Below are 18968 nucleotides of genomic sequence, written 5' to 3' on the forward strand. Positions count from 1 at the left end.
GGCTGATGACGTCGATGAAGTAGTCTTGACTGTATCCACGAGGGTCCGGATCCAGAGGATTCAAAACATGGTAACGTTGTGTTTTAAATTAAATACTGTGCGTTTTTCTATAACAATATAGGTCTTCGTTTTACATTGACTTCAGGGGTTCACCAAATGTAAACATGTCTAGCTCTACCTACGTTACACTTGCTATCGAGCTAACATTTACTGGGCTAACGTGTTAGCCAGTCGTACATCCCATGTGTATTATTCAATCGGGGAGTGTGCATACTGTCCACATATCGTTATATATTTAAGTGTATTGTAGTGCTCTTCCTTGGTTCATACTATTCCCAAACATTGGACGAATGACGTGTATCTAGTACTATTTAGAAGTTGATATGTCTTGGTACCATCATTGTGTCTGTTGATATCCTTTTAGCACATTGCAATACCTTGTTATTAATCCTGTGTTTTTTATTTGTTCGTCATCTTTTAAATAGGGAAAGCATAAGTCTAAGAAGTATGCGGCGATGAAAAGAATGATTGGACCAAAAGATCAGCGACTGTAAGTCCTTGCAATGTTGAATGGAGCATTAGCTTTGCAATGAGCTTGATAGAAGTCTAATGGTACTTTTTTAGGTATCACATACTATACTGTATGTATTGCTAGATCCTAATAAGCTAACACGATATGGTCCCAAGCACTGAGGCAATATGGGGTCGATTTTGGTCTGGCCTCTGCAATAGACATTATGCATTTGAAGGCTCATAATAGTCGCCCTTGCAACTGCTGTCGCTTTTTGCTGCCCATGTTGTTGGAGATGATGAGAAAAATAATATCAAGCAGATTACATTTAGGGAATTTCAAAGACGCTTCTATCCAAAGCGACGTATTATAAGTACATTTGTCAGAAGAAATAGAAATATTATATTTCTAGAGGTTTTCTGCTTGGGACTGCTACCTCAATAGAGCTGCAGTTATTACAAATATATATGGTATGTCACTGTACTAAGAACAAGAAATCTGTATCTTCTTTGGAGGATCATTTGTATAACACTTTCTTATTGTAAATCGCTTCGGATAAAAGCATCTGTTAAATGTAAATGTATATATTTTGTGTACACTTAACATCCAAAACCCTTTTTTTCTTTTTCTAGAAAGGAAAAAGATCGCGCTAAAGGAGAAGAAAAAACAAAGGCGGATCCTTCAGCACTGAAGGAAAAAGAAGTGTGAGTTGATCTTGTAAAAGAAAAACGTTTCTCACCCAATCTGGTTAAATCAGGTGATTGTTTGTGGCCTGTGATCTCATGATTCTTACGTTTCTTTCCGTACAGGGCCAAGTATCCATCGTGTCTGTTTTTCCAGTACAATACTCAGCTTGGTCCACCATACAACATTCTGGTTGACACCAATTTCATCAATTTTTCCATCAAGGCCAAATTAGATGTTGTCCAGTCAATGATGGACTGCCTTTACGCCAAATGTAAGTAATTATTATGCCATATCAACATGGAAAAAGACAGTTCCACTAGCTTTTCTTTACGACTATACATTCTTTTACTTTCCCAATACAGGTATCCCCTGTATTACGGACTGTGTTATGGCTGAGCTTGAAAAGCTTGGATTGAAGTACAGAGTGGCCCTCAGGTACCTGCTGTTTTGACTTATCGTATGAGCACGTTGTGTAAACCACTTTCTACTGATGGAATAATTTCAGGTGCTTTTTAACCTTTTTCTCTTTTGTAGGATAGCTAAAGATCCTCGCTTTGAACGACTTCCCTGCACACACAAGGGGACGTACGCCGATGACTGCCTAGTGCAGAGGGTGACGCAGGTATGTTATTGATCTTAATTGTATAGCAAATATAGCACTGTATTCTGTTAATAGGAATTATGTTAAGACTTCCCCCTTTAAATAAATGTTCTTCAAAAAGGATAAATAGTTAGTTTGTGTTTATTAGTATTATGAAAAAATAAGATGCATTTGCTCACCGTCTGTACGATATTCTTCCATTGTTGTACATTTATGCACTACACCATTTACTGCACTGCCATTACTGAAAGTGCCATTTCAATAACTAAATTCTTTCACAGCACAAGTGTTACATCGTGGCTACTGTGGATCGAGATCTAAAGCGACGGATCAGGAAGATTCCTGGAGTGCCCATCATGTACATCTCCAACCATAGGTAAGAAAACAGGCACTTTTCAGCTACTACTGTTTCCCAAACACATGATAACTGAATTAATTAATTGACCACTTTACTATTTTCTCCCTTAAGGTACAATATTGAAAGAATGCCAGATGACTACGGCGCACCGAGATTCTGAGTCTGTTCAACCCTACCGGATCTTTTATTAAACTATCCGCAACTGTTTTCCATTGACGTTGCATTTATATTATGGAATTTCGTTGGGTGAATTTGGAGGATAACTTAATATGCATTACCTTTTTTTTTGTAAATAAAAAGCAAATCAAGTGATATTTTTATTGGTTTGTACACGTAAGATACCATTTTACCTTTTTAATGTGTTCCCATTGATGGTGGAATCTCATTTAGTCTTTCACTAAACATTTATGAAGAATGGAGCTTCATAGTATTGACTGGTCAACTCAGGTAGAAATATCTTCTGCTGTGATATTTTAAGATAATTGCTTTAGCAATTATACAATATTCTATAGGCTGATTCCATAATGAATATGACATTGTAATACTGCAGTTTTCTTAAAGATTAGAAATTCATTCATATTAATCCATCATGCACTATCATTTGAACGTATATACCATTAAATTTACTTATTCGTAAACTTGGAAACCTAAAATTATGGAATATATTATGGAAACGTCGAAGGAAAACAGTACGTTTACTCCCTATTGATCAAAAGGGGCGTTTGGAAATCATTCAAGGCAATGACGTAATCATAAAATATAGAAGGGTTTGTTTTATAAAAGCAAACATATTTATGCGGTATTTTTTTTATATAGTACAATGTGCATATTATGATATAAAAAGACATCGAGTTCCGATGTATTATATTATGCAGTTAAAATAAGCTGCTGCGCTAACGTACTGAGCATGCGCGGCTCTCGGAGGGCTGGGAGTGTCTGAGCCGTGGAATTGATCAGCAATCACTGAAGCCAAGAGCGTTTAAGATGAACAAAGACTGTAGTAATGGTGATTTGAAGACACGGAGCGGCATAAAATGAGTTCATCGAACGAGGAGTGTCAAGAAAAGGTTATACCCGGCTTTACTGAGTCACTGGAGCCTGGATCAATAGACTGAATGACCTCTGGGATAACGGTTCTAGGGATAATATTTGTATTAGTGTCCTGCAATCAACTCGTCTACTAGATAAGTTGTTGACTTCAAATGGTCGATTCATTTGACGGCTAGTTGAGTGTGCTGTTTCTGTATTCTCGCAACATATCCGTCGTGATCGTCAGTCTAAAGATTAGTCGTCAATTTGTTCTAATGCAATTACTCGAATAAGCCATGCCATCCTATTTTTTCCATGTGTCATGAAAGGCATTGCAAATATGGATTGAATTTCATGTGAGTCAGATCAATCTAACTGTTCCACTGTTAAATTAACTGTTAAATGACAAATGCAAGACAGCGAGTATATTTTGATTAGTATTTCTAAGAATCTGTGCTTTTAAGCGCACACTGTACTTCACTTTGTAAGACAGAGTCGTCAGTTATTGGAGGTCATGAGGTGGTCATCTGTTGTTGGACTTTCAATAGCACTCAACCTGCAAGAAGATTAGCCTTCGAGCAGCATTTCAGTGCCAGAACTTTGTTGGCTTTGCCTTTCAAAGAGGGATGCTTAGGGCCACGGTTGGCTCCATTGAGGAGAGGGATGAGGAGCAGGAAGACGATGAGGAATTGAGGGATGGAGGGGTGCCCTTCTTCGTGAACAGGGGAGGTCTGCCTGTAGACGAGGAGACATGGGAGAGAATGTGGCGACACGTTGCCCGGATTCACCCCGAGGGCGAAGCAATGGGGAAAGGGATACGAGGCGCCGCGGATCTGCCAAAGGTTTGGAAATAAATATTGAAAATCTGAAAACAAGAACCTTATATTTGTAACTTATTTTAGTTTTCCCTCAAGTAAATACATGCACATGACGGTCCAGAATTTGCTGTAGGGTGATATCTTGGGTTGGAAATGTTGTAGTGACAATGTAGCATTATAGACGTTCTCAAGCACATCCCACAGCAGCCGTGACTATGGGACTTGTTTAATGTCGAACGCTGTTGTTTGTGTCTACTGCCCCACAGATTCCAATACCGAGTGTGCCTACATACCATCCCACCACGAGTATCCCACAACGTCTGGAAGCCATACAAAAATACATCAGGGATCTGCAGTATCCTTGTACATGTGTAGCTGCTTTGTTAGTGTGTGTTAGAAACATTACACCATCAGAAAATGATGTAATTATTTTTATTATTTATTTGGCTAGTCATTTAAACCTTCATAATAGTTAAATAGAATGTCATGTAAGCAACATCCATAACAGTTAATCTTATACTACACAAACCGATTAGCGCTAGATAAACGCTAGGAACACACTGTTAATCTAAAGGGCTACACAAGTCAGCCATGTAGACACGATGGGATTAATATAGACCAAACAGTGACCATGGAAGTAGGTCACTGGATGTTCTGTATAAAACATAAACACTATCCCCACCCCTGGCAAGTACTCATTCATAATTTACAAAGATCTACCAACATCACAAATCACAATGTAGCTTTGAAGTCTATTTCGCTGTTTGCTCTACAAAAGTGCTCCCAGACTCCTGTTATTTAACTTTAACAGTGTCCTCCAGGTACAATCACACTGGGACACAGTTTTTTGAGATCAAGAAGAGCCGTCCTCTCACTGCGTAAGCCACCTTGTATTTAATCGTGTAAGGCCGACTGCCAGCCTTTGTTTGGTTTTCTTCTGTCATGCTTCTGGGTGGGCGGCCATGTTGGATGCTTTGCATTGTATGGGATAATGCAGATGTGAAGTAATGGAACTAGACAGCCGTCCCGGGACATGAAAGAGGATGTTTAGGGATTTGTTCTGGTTCCACTTGTCTTAAGCCCTAGGCTTAAGACAGGTGGAACTTAGCTGCCCCTCTCATACCCACAGAGGCACTTGATTAGCCTCGGTTTACCAGCGCCAAGGATTTATGTAAATGACAATGCTTATCTTCCTGGTAGAAATAGGAGTGGGTCCATTTCTGTGTCTATGCATGTAAATGTGTTACGTGTGTAAGGCGTACTGTGCATTCTTACCAAAGGTTTTTCAAATATTCTGCAGGTTGATGGACATTGCTAAAGAGATGACAAGGGAAGTTCTGCCAATCAAGTGTCTGGAGGCTGTGATCCTCGCAATGTATCCTTTCACTCACCGAATGGGAAACAAGGATCGACACAGCTATAGTTATGTAAACATGAATTATATAACACACAACATTAATACTTATTACCTCAATTCCAATCACTATGGTAACATGACTATGGTAACAAGCCTGAATTGTTTACATTTTATGGTGAGGCTCAGAGGTGTTCACCTGTTTGGATTTTAAGTCGCACCGTTGTAATTGTATTGATATATGTTTACGATATTAAGCGAGCCCTCGAAAGCACAACCATATTTGGAGCGATGGCTCTCCTCAGCGTCGGAAAGAAGCAGAGAGAACACAAGTCGCAGAAGGTCAGTTTCCTTGACCGAAGCCCAGTTACCTCACCACCAACCTGCCGGGCGTGGAGCGTTTCCCGCTCAGCTTTAAGACCCAGTTCTCAGGGAACCACTTTTACCACATCGTGCTGGGGGTCCACTGTGGGGGCCGCTTCGGCGCGCTGGGCATCAGCCGGAGGGACGACCTGATGTTCAAGCACCTGGAGTTCCGCACGCTGGCCGACCTGGTGCAGGAGTTCCAGGGGGCCTACCGCGGCTACTGGCACACCCTGCGCAAGGTGAAGATCGGCCAGTACGTGTCCCACGACGTGCACAGCGTGGAGCAGATTGAGTGGAAGCACTCTGTGTTGGACGTGGACCGGCTGCCCAAGGAGGAGCTGAGGAGGGAGCTGGAGAGGCACACGAGAGACATGAGGCTGAAGGTAGGGTCGGACTGGAGAGAGAGAGAGAGGGAGAGGGAGGGAGGGAGAGAGGGAGGGAGAGAGAGAGAGAGAGGGAGAGAGAGGGAGAGAGAGAGAGAGAGAGAGAGAGAGAGAGAGAGAGAGAGAGAGAGAGAGAGAGAGAGAGAGAGAGAGAGAGAGAGAGAGAGAGAGAGAGAGAGAGAGAGAGAGAGAGAGAGAGAGAGAGAGAGAGAGAGAGGGAGGTTGGATTTAGGAGAGTCTGTTCCTCGCTGTGTCACAAACTTAAAGGAAAATATGAATGCTTAACCCTCCATGAGATGAGATGTTGACGACCTGACCCACCGTTTATGACTTCCCATGTACGTTAGAATTGATTTCCTGTTGACTTGCCAGACCTTTGTGCATGGCGTCATTAAGCTGACCCCATTATCATGAGCGGCCGGCATCGTCAAACGATGCCCTTTCATCGTCTCTCAGTGCTGGTGGTGTCCGCCACGAGGCTGAGTGTGTACTAAAGAGGTGATGTGATGGTTGCGCTCCGGTGGCACTGCGCCTCTCCCACGGCCGGTGCCCTCCATCCACACACTCTCAGCTGCGCTCAACTTACATCAAGCTCTTTGTAACCGTAACAGGGTTTTTGTACCTCCTTTTACAGATAGGAAAAGCGGCCCCACCCTCTCCCACCAAAGACAGGAGGAACAGCATGGGGTCCCCCCTCCGAGGCCCTGGGAGCCCCATGCGCAGGATCAGCCACATAGAGAGACGGTAAGGCAGCTTCTGTGCTCCACTCAGACGTAATCAATGCAGCTGGATGGGTCATCTTGGCTCAGGAGGTAGGGCGGGTTGATTTATGACCGGAAGGTTGCCCTTTCGATCCCTGGCTCTTCCTAGCTGAGTGGCGAGGTATCCCTGAGCAAAACACCTAGTGTTTTGGTTGCTTTGGATAAAAGCGTCTGCTAAATGCCCTAAATGTAAAGGTAAATGGAAGGTTGTTGATCTATTGATGCAATCAGAGCTCGCTGGCAGATGGATTGAAATGGTTGCCTCGTGTTTGATCCATTTACATTTACAGTTAGGGCATTTAGCAGACGCTTTTATCTAAAGTGACTTAAAATGATAACATTTGTAAAGAAAGAGAAACCAAAATATATGGCTGTCGGTACAGTAAGGATGTACATAGAAACAAGCGCACTTACAATTGCTAGGTTATCCCATTCTTCATATCCAAAAAAGATAACTAGGATAATATGCTACACAATGCTAAGCACTACTTTTAAGTGCCAATGATCCAAGGTAAAATGAAATGTTAGAAAATTAAACAGGTGGTGTCATTGAGGTAAACAGTTATTTTCCGTAGTAATGTATGTGTTGTGATTTGTGTCTTTTAGACCTTCCGCGGAGAAGAAAGTGTTGGAGAAAAAACCGCCCACGGATTTGAATGGATACCAGATCCGTGTCTAATGGAGGACCTAAAACACAACTTTTTAAGTATCGGGACAAGGTGCTAGACCCTTTAAGGTTATTGCTCTGTGTTTAAGTTTGTATCTAAGGTACCAGTTAACCTATTCCGGGGGCCTGTTTTCAATAGGTCACCAGCAACTTTGTAAGTACAAAACATTGTACTTCAAAAATTCATTTATACATAGCGGTAATGGAAAAAGACACGACTTGATCAAACACTTTCCAGAGAGACAGACAAGATTAATGTAAATGTGCTAATAGACATATCACAGGTTTCCGTTTTGGAAAATTGGTTCTTTGGAAGAACTTGGTTGTGTGTGCATTTTTTTATTATGTTATACTGTACTTGTATAAAATCCACGTAATGTACTTTTAAATCTTGAGCTCTGCAGAGCAGCCCCTGCTTTTATAGTGAGTAGTTGGCAAACCACTACCCTTGTGCCTTTAATGAATATAAAGTGAGGAAAAACTGCAAGCCGTAGTTAATTTTTTTAAATTCTTAACACTTTTAGCTACGTTAGCATACAGCAGTGTGACTTCTATTCTCTAGAATAGCCTTGAATTGAAAAGCTCCTGTTGTATGAGCCCTTTTGTTATCTTCTAGAAAACCACTAGCATGTCATCTACTGAATGGGGATATACAAGGGGTGATGGTTGAGTACGTGGGGATCCATCATATACATTACAACCTTTTATGAGCATGAAAAGTGATGAGAGAAACGGGATGTGAAATATACCCATAACTGAGGCAAAGAGTTTTTACCGGTGCGCGATGTGTCACTTTTCGACATTGTTTTGTTGTGGATTACCTTTTACTTGGTACGTGTTCCCTTGCCTTATTTGTAGCGTTCTTTTCTACCCTGTTCCTTGACAAGTTTAAGGGGTGTCCAAGTGAGTTTTTTACATTACACGCATGGTGCACATAAGTGGGTTTACAGCATTTGTCTGCATTTGTTATGCTTTAAAAGCAGGTTTCGGTCATTGCTGCCTTCAGTATTACTAATCACACGCGATTCACCTAATTAAACTAACCATGCACTGTGGTGTTAATGCCACACAGTGCAGAATCTCATGTGTAGATGTTTTCATCACAATGCTACGAAATGGCACTGCATCATACCAAAAGATTGTCGTGGATCTACAGTATCAGAATAAACACCATACGTGTGTCGAACGGACTGCTTTTTGTTTCTGCCGGCCAATATTGTCTCAATAAAAGGACCTCTTGTCATGCAATAGTAATGGACTTGGTTTGTCATTTGCCAAAGCGTTGCCTGCTACCCGTTTGAGTGCAACAAAACATAACATATACAGTGGGGCAAAAAAGTATTTAGTCAGCCACCAATTGTGCAAGTTCTCCCACTTAAAAAGATGAGAGAGGCCTGTAATTTTCATCATAGGTATACCTCAGCTATAAGAGACAAAATGAAAAAAAAAAAAATTTGAAAATCACTGTCTGATTTTTAAAGAATTTATTTGCAAATTATGGTGGAAACTAAGTATTTGGTCAATAACAAAAGGTCATCTCAATACTTTGTTACATGCCCTTTGTTGGCAATGACAGAGGTCAAACGTTTTCTGTAAGTCTTTACAAGGTTTTCACACACTGCTGCTGGTATTTTGGCCCATTCCTCCATGCAGATCTCCTCTAGAGCAGTGATGTTTTTGGGCCTTAGCTGGGCAACACGGACTTTCAACTCCCTCCAAAGATTTTCTATGGGGTTGAGAGCTGGAGACTGGCTAGGCCACTCCAGGACCTTGAAATGCTTCTTACGAAGCCACTCCTTCGTTGCCCGGGCGGTGTGTTTGGGGTCATTGTCATGCTGAAAGACCCAGCCACGTTTCATCTTCAGTGCCCTTGCTGATGGAAGGAGGTTTTCACTCAAAATCTCACGATACATGACCCCATTCATTCTTTCCGTCACACGGATCAGACGTCCTGGTCCCTTGGCAGAAAAACAGCCCCAAAGCATGATGTTTCCACCCCCATGCTTCACTGTAGGTATGGTGTTCTTTGGATGCAACTCAGCATTCTTTCTCCTCCAAACACGACTAGTTGAGTTTTTACCAAAAAGTTCTATTTTGGTTTCATCTGACCATATGACATTCTCCCAATCTTGTTCTGGATCATCCAAATGCTCTCTAGCAAACTTCAAATGGGCCCGGACATGCACTGGCTTTAGCAGGGGGACACGTCTGGCACTGCAGGATTTGAGTCCCTGGCGGCGTAGTGTGTTAGTGATGGTAGCCTTTGTTACTTTGGTCCCAGCTCTCTGGAGGTCATTCACTAGGTCCCCCCGTGTGGTTCTGGGATTTTTGTTCACCGTTCTTGTGATCATTTTGACCCCACAGGGTGAGATCTTGCGTGGAGCCCCAGATCGAGGGAGATTATCAGTGGTCTTGAATGTATTCCATTTCCTAATAATTGCTCCCACAGTTGATTTCTTCACACCAAGCTGCTTACCTATTGCAGATTCAGACTTCCCAGCCTGGTGCAGGTCTACAATTGTGTTTCTGGTGTCCTTTGACAGCTCTTTGGTCTTGGCCATAGTGGAGTTTGGAGTGTGACTGTTTGAGGTTGTGGACAGGTGTCTTTTATACTGATAAGGAGTTCAAACATGTGCCATTAATACAGGTAAACAGCCTCTTAAAGAAGAAGTTACAGGTCTGTGACAGCCAGAAATCTTGCTGGTTTGTAGGTGACCAAATACTTATTTTCCACCATAATTTGCAAATAAATTCTTAAAAAATCAGACAATGTGATTTTCTGGATTTTTTTTTTCATTTTGTCTCTCATAGCTGAGGTTTACCTATGATGAAAATTACAGGCCTCTCTCGTCTTTTTAAGTGGGAGAACTTGCACAATTGGTGGCTGACTAAATACTTTTTTGCCCCACTGTATGTCAGATAGGATATTGACATGATGCTAGAAGAAGACCTCTGAGGCTCAGGGTCTATAGGGGAAGATCTTAAATTAATTAGTGTTCAGTCAGCTTCTTGCACATAAATCTAAAGAAAACTGGTAAATAGCCCAGGTTAGTCTGGCAGATCTCCAAACCCCCTGCCTAGCTGTCTCTATACAAATAAATCTTGACAAGAGAACTACAAAAGGAGTAGGCGTAGCACACGCATACTACACAGACAATCTTTGCATTACGCAGCATGTAAGATAATTCCAGTAAAAGCTGTGTATGTATTTTACAAATATTTAATTTTATGGCTGTTTAAAGGTCTTGCTGGATTCATAATTAATGTTTTAGTGGTGCATCTGCTGGATGGATGATAGGCTGGGAGGAGATGCTATAAAAACCATCCAAACAGCTTCCAGGGAGGGGTACTTCATCCTGACATTACCAAGAGAAACCTTACAAAGTCCAGAGACCAGCTCTGGTCACTGGGTTTGGTTACATTGGAAAGCATGAAATACTGACCCACATTAGATGATAATGTATACATCCTGTACCATGTTTAGGTACATGAGACGATGTGTCATACGTAGTCTAAGTTGCACAAAATAAGCAAACAAAGCGAAGAACAAATGTGCATTTGGCAGCAATTTGAGTTAATCTAAAATGTCTAGTTTGGTTTCACGGTTTATGTAAAACACTGAAGACTTTAGCCCACATCTCATTGGACTTTAATCAAGACTTTGTATTGTATTTGTATGGATTGGTACCTTTGCCTCACGTGTGCTGAGATAGCAGCAAACAATGATGTACCCATTTATTGTATCCAACTTAAAATATTCCAGTGAACCTTGAAATTGAGAGATGGGTTTGAGAAAAGGGTCCGAAAGCCACTCCGAGTGTGATGTGCAGGTTTTAAACAGGACTCTCAAAGGACAGAACACATTAGTGGACATTCTACTCCATAATGTAGACAAAGCTCCCAGAGAGGGGCCCCCTTAGGACAGACAGACATTACACTCTCCTTCATGGTAATTCATTATTCATTCATGCACACATACAGAAACAATGTAGGTTTTATGTTTGCTTTTCATGCTTAGTTGGCATTAAAAGGGTGAATGACTTCAAAACGTGAACTGAGCCACCTGCCTCATGCTACTGCTAAAATCATCACACCCACACACACCCACATTAATTAGAGGAAGACAGCCCTAGACATGCAGTTAAAGTATGTCTAGGGCTGATTTAATAAAGACTGATCCATTGAATGGTAGCAGATACATTCGAACACTTTATTTTTCCTTTGATACAATTTACATTTGCTTGCATCTACGTAGTGAATCAACATTAATGAAAGAAAACCGTATGAATTCCCCCAAAAAACGAAATAGATGATTTTTTTATATATAACCATATAAACTGGGGGAACTAAAAGCGAACAAATCAAAAAATTAAATTGAATCGTGCAATAGTATAAACTTGTAGAAAACTAGAAAACATTCTTAAAAAAATAAAACATCTGTAAGAGGAGGAGAGGTATACCCCTCTAGGCCCTTTGAACCAAAACAATATATTTGAACCATATTCCCTCCAGCATGCTTCCTCCTGCTGTGGTGCCAGCAGTACTACCAGGCCTTGAATCTGGCCAAGAGGCTGAGATGGTCTGAAGGGAAATGCTGATTGGGCAGGCCCGCCATCGACCACAGGTCCGCCTCAGACATGAGGGAGAGGTAGCCAGTCAGCTCAAGGCCTCCGCCGAGAAGCGATCCAAAACCTGAAAAAAATTAACAAATCTCAGTTCACTGTTCTTGTTATCCTCCATATCGATTTACACATTCAGAATTTTTTCGAATAGTTGCTGAAGACGCGGACAACGACGGAAGCCGTTATAATTCACTTGGAAGCGCACCTTTTGGATCGTCTGATAGAGGGTCACGTCTGGGGGTGTAGAAGATGTAGTCGACTGTGGCGCCTGCTTCAGAGTGCAGGGTGGTGACCTCTGGTTGGCCCAAACCTGGGAGGACGTGCTGGTAGACGGAGCTCAGGCCCAGCCCGTGGCAGATGGTGGGACCCATGCTGGGGTAGAGTAGATGCATCACTCATCCGTTTTCACAATTATCGTTCTAATACATTTTTACCACACTAAACACGCAGCATTTATCTTTATACCATGGACGTTTTTAGACATTGTTTTCTCAACCTACCTTGGAGCGTGAGGAAAGTTTATCTCAGAGTTAACTATGGAAAATAAAATGGGGGTGGGTAGGGGGAGAAACTTAGTGATTACGAAGGAGGAGATGATAATACACGTGATTTTGTTTAAGATGAGGAGGACCTTGACTGGTCGGACCTGGGGTATTGTCAGTCACGTCAGGAATGAATTCCAGGTCAGCCGGCCTCACACACGCAGCTTGGCAGAGACGCAGCTGCAGAAGAAAGGCATGGCCGTATTGAAGCTTGCCTGCACAGGGGTTACAAATTCAAGCAAGTTAGAAACTCTGACATTTCTGCCCGACATCAAGAAGAATAAGTTGTTCAATTAGAGTTTCAACAGAATGAATCACGAGCCAGTGTTGTGTTCTACAGAGTTCACGAAAAGACACACCGCCTTTGTTGTTGTGTTGTTCACACTCATCCTGGCTGGGAGTGTACTGGCACATGCCAGTGACCCCCAGAGAGCTGGGCCACAGCGGGGCATAAAGTGTGTAGGGATTGGCTTTGTATGACAGATCCTCCACACCAGACACCTACCACACACAAAGCAAAGTTAGAAAAATAAGCTCCTTCATGGACGCTATTCATTCATATGGGACTATTTTTCGGGTGTTGGGAGTACCATGACAGCATTGATAATTAGGGTTAGTGTTGGAGATACAGATTCCTGAACTTGTGTCTCGGCCGATAGCCGCGTATATACCGATACAGCATCTAGCATTGGAACTACTAGTAGCTCAAATGCACGATACGCTCATTCTCAACAACTCTTACAACTCTATATAGTGTTCTCCTCACCATCCAGGCAGGGAGGCCGTGGTAGTAGAGCTGGCCCGAGGTGATGAGCTGATACAGGAGCATACGGGGAACAGCGTTGAAGTCCCCGCACAAGATGGCACTGCATCGCTGACCTCTGCTCTTGCTGGCCTTGACCAGGGTGTGGATCTCTGCCAGCATGATGGCCAGCTGGGCCAACTTCACGTCACCCCTCCGGGGGTTGAACAGCAGGTGAGTGTTGGCCACGCAGATGCATGAAGGGGCTTTGATGGGCCCCTCAGACGACCCCGAGGGGAGGATGGGCTGGAGCAGCAGAGCAATGCCCACGTTGTCCCGGTCCAGGAGCTCCGATTCTGGCCGGAAGAACTCCAGACTGGTGGCTGAGACCTCAGAGAAGCGGTCGCCGCGGTAACAGGTAGCACAGCCATCCGTCTTGGTCCCGGTTCGCCGCTTGTACACGCATTTATAGCCTGGGGTCCGAGAGATGAATGGTTTTATGGCATTATGTTCACTTTGTTGGCCTTGACATTTGTTTATCGACTGATAATTTTATAAGAATTATAAAATTATTTTATAACAATTGATAAGAATTTAGCCATTTTGTCTCGAAACTGAAACCACCTTAATTTAAAAACATGCACAAACAAATAAACAGATAAAGCACAACAGCCTCTCTGACAGACCGATCTCGGCGAGGAAGGGGCGCAGTTCCTCCTTGTAGTGGTTCTCCTGGACCTCTTGGAGACACATGATCTACCAAAGGGATAAACGGCACCATCGGTTGCTTGCTACCCACCAATTAGACCTAAAACAAAATGGTAGCTCTGAAATGACTTGTGCTAATGAAAAGGTTCAGGCCCACATACGTCCGGCATCCATTGAAGGATTTCCTGTTGGAGCAGTGGGTAGCGGTTGCTCCAGTCCAGCACCTCTAGTGGACAGTGGGAGTACAGCTCCTGGTGGGCCTCTAGAAGGTCCTGGGACAGGATGTTGTAGGACATGACGCTGAATTCAAAAGAGGCACACTGAACAGGATCCACTGCTGCTGTTGTGTGGCCCGCGTTCACTTCCTCCCAGACTCTCCAAACCACTGTAGGAGAAGGCAGGTACACACAGAAACCAAGGGGGAAGGATTACTTTCACTTCCCTTTTAATACACAAGTCATTGCGGAATGTGCAGTCTTTAGTACATTACATTTCATACGCGGAGGGGATTGAATTTATTGGGATTACCATGATTCTAGTATAAAATGTAATCTCAGCTATAATCTCTAGTTTCACCTTAACTAAGCATTATTGTTATTTCAACACTGGGTACAGTGTTGAAATAGTGTTGACAGTACAGCATTTTACACGTTCCCCCTTTAAACAAAGATTGAGATGAAACAAATGTAGAACAAAATACAGTTATTGCTACAAAAACACAAATGAAACGGCACGTTTAGCTCACCCTCTAAAGGCTGTATGTGCTGGAATGGGGGGTAGTAGCTCATGGAGGGGTACTCCACCAGCGGGCAGTGAGCCACGTCTATCAGGCCTGGACCTGTGGCTATGTGCCAACAGGTCTGGGGACCCCAGCTCTCCTCTGGCTCCGTCCCCTCCTGTCTTTCGTCCGCGCTGTGGTTCTGACCGTCTGAGAGCAGGGACCGTAGGTCCAACACACTCTCCTTTGTTCTATCCGACATGTTTTCTGTGTCTTCATCCCAGCATTCCCGCATTGGAAATGGCGCCTGGACTTCTGAGACCTCAGGCTCCTCGAGGCCAACAGGTGTGAGTGATTCAACTAGAACGGTACGGCCTTCTGTAATGACTTGAGTCAAGGTATCCTCCCACGATGCATCGGGACGCTGCGCCGAGCTTGAGGTCTCAGCTGGCTTGACTTCATTCAGATTCAGATCAAAGACCTGGTGGTGTAGGTGTGTTTTCACTTGCTTGTGTTGGAGTGGGAGATCCCAATGGTCCAAGAGCCTTTCTTCACCTGTCCCTACACTCTGCATCTTTTCTGCCGTCTCAAGTTTTCCATGTAACCCAGTTGTGGGCTGTTCTCCATTTATGGTCATACTTGGATTGTCTTCCTGTGCATATTCCTGTTTTCCCCCCTTCATACTGCTGCTTGGTGGCACGTCAGGGCCTTCACACTCCTGCTTGCCAGTGATACAAGACCCGGAAATACCAGGTTTTGTCATTTCTGGAAGGTAAAAAGCAGGAAAATGTGAGAGTAATTAGTCTTCATATAGGAAATACATTTTTCACAATATTTGGACCACGTTTAAACAGTGGCCTAGGCCTACACAGGCAAGTATCGGCCACATAAAATAAAGAGACACTGACTGCATATAGACACACACTCTCCGTTATTTTTGGTCGTAAAAGTCAACATCAGTGGTTGCTAAAACACACGAATAAAATAATTCACCCGGCCTCCGACCGAAACATTGACACGTGCTATTTGACGTCCCTACACTTAAGTTTGTCGTGGAGAAACTGCTAATGCTTCTAAATATAGACGAGCAGAGAACGCAATGCGATACCAGCCACCGCCTAACAGATAAAACCTGCTTGAATATGAATGTGAAAGCACTGCCTAGACCCTATGTTTACCACTGAAGTAACTCAATTACATCACACTCATGACAACACTCCATCACGGCTCATGTGCTGCTGTTGGCTAATCTGTTCTGAACGCCTCCCACCAAATCAAACAAAAGTTGAATATATATGTTAAGAATACAAACCCACAAGTGCAAACCAAAGCAACCAACCTGAGTATCGACTCGACCACAAATACCGGGCTAATGGATAAGGCCCGAGAAACAACAAGCTTCCAATCATGTGGTTCCCTTTTCTGCTACTGCGCACAAGCGTTGACGAGCAGGTGAGGTAGTGAACTGGTGGCAGACTGGGGTAATTGCGGTGTTGCTTTTTTCTATTCTTTGCTTTACAGTTAACTTCTATGTTTGGGGTTCCTAAAAAAAATACTTGATCAGACACGTGCAGAGTGGGCCATGTGAGTGGGCAAACGGCTTTATATATTCCAGGCACATTTAGCTGAAGAGGGAGTCCCATAGATCCCATGTGTTCCTTTCCTCTTGGCATCTGTCTCAGTTGGGGTGTAGCCTGTGGGCATCTTGACCTGTGGAGGTGTCAGGGAGGTGGCGGTTGTCTCAAATACACACAAATGCGATGGGGAGAGAAAAATAATAGAAATACGAATAAATGAATGAATAAAAAAAATACAGACAAGTGAAAAGTGCGTTAATTTAGTCAGTGTCTCCTTCACTTGCGCAAAGCTGGCAACTATTGTTATTTTGGAAAATAAAAAATATACAACAATATGAAACACTCGTAACTAAATAAAAAGAAATAAAATATAATAATAATAAATAAACCTATTTTTTACTCTGGTTTACATAGTCTTTGAACACTAGAGGGCAGCATTTGATAATAATATATTTATACTGCCTCAAACATTTCTTCATTTTAAATAAACGCTAAATTTAATCAATTATATTATGATATACGACATACCGTAGAATAAATTTAACCTGCAGAATACAATAACAAAAACAAAGATGCATATATTGAATACATTGGACACACGTAAATCACAGCGCGACTAGCGTACGTAGAATATATCGTGGGTTCATGAGAGAAAGGCGATGATAGGATCAACTTTCGGACCTTTTTGTATGTATGTTTTGCAAGACATTGGTGGAGATATTTCATTTACCACAGCTATCATCATTTAAATAAATCTATTAAAAACGTGTCATCAATAGATAGCACCATACGTGGTCTGTAGGCTACTAAATTCTAGTCAATGCTTTTCTTTGGCGCTATTCGGGCTGGATGGGTCGAAAACAATACAACGCAGACAACCGCAAGAAGATGTGAATTAAGAAATGCTGGTCAAATGATCCGTATGATGGGATGTCATTAACGCTTGGTTAACAACAAGCACGTGTCTGGAGCTCACCAGGGTGCTGAATTGAGGAACGTACTGGAATGTCTCTGCTTTCCTTGGAGGAGATGAGGAGGATGGAATGCTCGGATTGGCATTTCCTAAAAGATTCCCCCGGTTTACTAGGGGAACATAACACACACACGCACGCACGCGCGCACACACACACACACACACACACACACACACACACACACACACACACACACACACACACAGAAACTCTCTCACATGGGTAAACATGAGTTTAATCACATCTCAAAAGATCTGATAAAGTAATTTCTTCAACATGTCATGTATATCGAGTGAAGACTGAGACTATAGACCCCACCGGCGTGCTTCTCCCATCGCACCACCCTGCTCGAGATCAACACACCGTCCCCCATTTGCTCCAGCAGCAGCATCTCAGCGATGCTCACACACACACACACACACACACACACACACACACACACACACACACACACACACACACACACACACACACACACACACACACACACAGTCACACAAACTGCCTCCTCCGGGCAGTCGCCAGTGAGCGAGCGTGAGTGACTGGGCTGCAGTAGTTTTTTTGCTCCGGCTCCCCCTTTTACATTCGCCGTGGATTAGCTCTATATGCTAATATCGACAAGACCAGAGAGAGAGGAGCAGCCGCGCTGTGCTGCGAGCCGACAGTGGAGGCTTCCAGAGTCTCCGAAGAGGCTCTTCATCAGCCATGACTGAAGGCGGGGAAGGAGAGGATGAGATACAGTTCCTCAGGACCGTGAGTACATTTACCCGGCGCCGGCACGCGGTGATTGGCGGTGACCGGAGAGGCTTGCTGCCGGAGCCGCTTCATGACGCGAGCTGCCAGCTACTCTGGCTCACATGGCTGGAAGTGTGGAGGGTTGGGTCTGCTTAATTATTTGGGATACGCCGGTGTATCTTGCGGACCTTTTGGTGGCTCCGGTAGTGGGCTACCCCCATTGTTTAAGAGCGTGGCTTACTGATACCTAGCTTGGGTTTTTTGAAGGGTGGGAGGGGGGTAGTCTAGGGGTCTGCAGTCCCTTTTAAATTAAGTTCATGATCCATGATTTTAATTTGGCGTCTTAGCGTTGCCTTTGTAGACCAGGTGTTAAACGCAGTCTATTATTAATGCAGCTGCTTCATTTCTGATCGTTAAGTTTAGGGACATTGCTCATTGGGAGCTGAAAGGTGTCTGGCAGGTTGACTGTGTGTGTGTTATACGTGTGTTGTTTGTAGTGAGTTGCACAGGATGCAGCTGTAAATGTACGTGGTCTCTGCTGACTTGTATGTCATAGAATTTTCCCACCCAAGAGTATAACTGATGGTTTAATTTGCGGCTGCCTAATTGGCCATCGAATTGCTCCAAATCTGTGTGAACTGAATAACTAATGACGAGCTTTCTATGGACAATAATATTGTGGTGACATATCATGTATAGACCCCCCCCCCCCCCTCCCCTCACATCTAGATAGCTATATGGAAGACATTTACTCCCTAAGATACTAAGACATGTATTGTGGCTTTTGACAATAGCACTGCAGAAGTATCTGGGGC

The 18968-nt window shown here is 43.2% G+C and overlaps 4 protein-coding genes across 5 annotated transcripts in view; 3 read left to right on the top strand and 1 right to left on the bottom strand.

The window, feature by feature from the left end:
* The first annotated feature begins 18 nt into the window (after positions 1-18).
* Positions 19-2423, top strand: fcf1 (FCF1 rRNA-processing protein). The gene is made up of 8 exons (XM_079752928.1): positions 19-70; positions 486-550; positions 1144-1215; positions 1321-1469; positions 1561-1633; positions 1733-1820; positions 2081-2175; positions 2269-2423. The coding sequence occupies exons 1-8, from the start codon at positions 68-70 to the stop codon at positions 2315-2317; spliced, it is 594 nt and encodes a 197-aa protein (XP_079609054.1). The 5' UTR covers positions 19-67; the 3' UTR covers positions 2318-2423.
* A 1389-nt stretch (positions 2424-3812) lies between these two features.
* vash1 (vasohibin 1) lies at positions 3813-7583 on the top strand (the record flags this gene model as incomplete). Its single annotated transcript, XM_079751758.1, has 7 exons — positions 3813-4028; positions 4271-4359; positions 4826-4882; positions 5305-5379; positions 5726-6107; positions 6742-6851; positions 7475-7583. 7 exons carry the CDS (start codon positions 3813-3815, stop codon positions 7545-7547), a joined length of 1002 nt encoding a protein of 333 aa, XP_079607884.1. The 3' UTR covers positions 7548-7583.
* Positions 7584-11731: 4148 nt separating this feature from the next.
* On the bottom strand, positions 11732-16282 carry angel1 (angel homolog 1). Of its 2 annotated transcripts, none has more exons than XM_079751833.1 (10): positions 16207-16282; positions 14895-15632; positions 14311-14534; positions 14128-14197; positions 13466-13914; positions 13059-13200; positions 12804-12914; positions 12658-12691; positions 12363-12529; positions 11732-12227 (listed from the first exon to the last, which is right to left on the bottom strand). In XM_079751833.1, exons 1-10 carry the CDS (start codon positions 16274-16276, stop codon positions 12079-12081), a joined length of 2154 nt encoding a protein of 717 aa, XP_079607959.1. In that variant the 5' UTR covers positions 16277-16282; the 3' UTR covers positions 11732-12078. The 2 variants fall into 2 exon arrangements, with proteins under 2 accessions (XP_079607959.1, XP_079607960.1); XM_079751834.1 differs by lacking the exon at positions 16207-16282 and adding an exon at positions 15776-15882.
* A 1841-nt stretch (positions 16283-18123) lies between these two features.
* Positions 18124-18968, top strand: part of LOC307086928 (ryanodine receptor 3) — a gene marked incomplete at both ends in the record, with an annotated part of 129502 nt that continues 128657 nt past the window's right edge. The window contains 1 exon segment of the mRNA XM_079752274.1: positions 18124-18171. Within this exon segment, the coding sequence (XP_079608400.1) occupies positions 18124-18171 (48 nt within the window).

The sequence above is a fragment of the Pollachius pollachius genome, assembly GCF_949987615.1.
Source record: "Pollachius pollachius genome assembly, chromosome: 15".
Taxonomy (NCBI): domain Eukaryota; kingdom Metazoa; phylum Chordata; class Actinopteri; order Gadiformes; family Gadidae; genus Pollachius; species Pollachius pollachius.

What these genes read in the sequence shown, in the direction of transcription:
- fcf1 (XM_079752928.1), top strand. An exon ending in TAGTGCAGAGGGTGACGCAG is followed by an intron (nt 1,821 to 2,080) that starts GTATGTTATTGA and finishes ATTCTTTCACAG; the next exon opens with CACAAGTGTTACATCGTGGC. An exon ending in ATGTACATCTCCAACCATAG is followed by an intron (nt 2,176 to 2,268) that starts GTAAGAAAACAG and finishes TTCTCCCTTAAG; the next exon opens with GTACAATATTGAAAGAATGC.
- angel1 (XM_079751833.1), bottom strand. Translation starts at nt 16,276, where the DNA reads ATGATTGGAAGCTTGTTGTTTCTCGGGCCTTATCCATTAGCCCGGTAT. An exon ending in ACAACACAACAACAAAGGCG is followed by an intron (nt 12,915 to 13,058) that starts GTGTGTCTTTTC and finishes ACCCCTGTGCAG; the next exon opens with GCAAGCTTCAATACGGCCAT. An exon ending in TCTATCAGACGATCCAAAAG is followed by an intron (nt 12,228 to 12,362) that starts GTGCGCTTCCAA and finishes AATTTTTTTCAG; the next exon opens with GTTTTGGATCGCTTCTCGGC.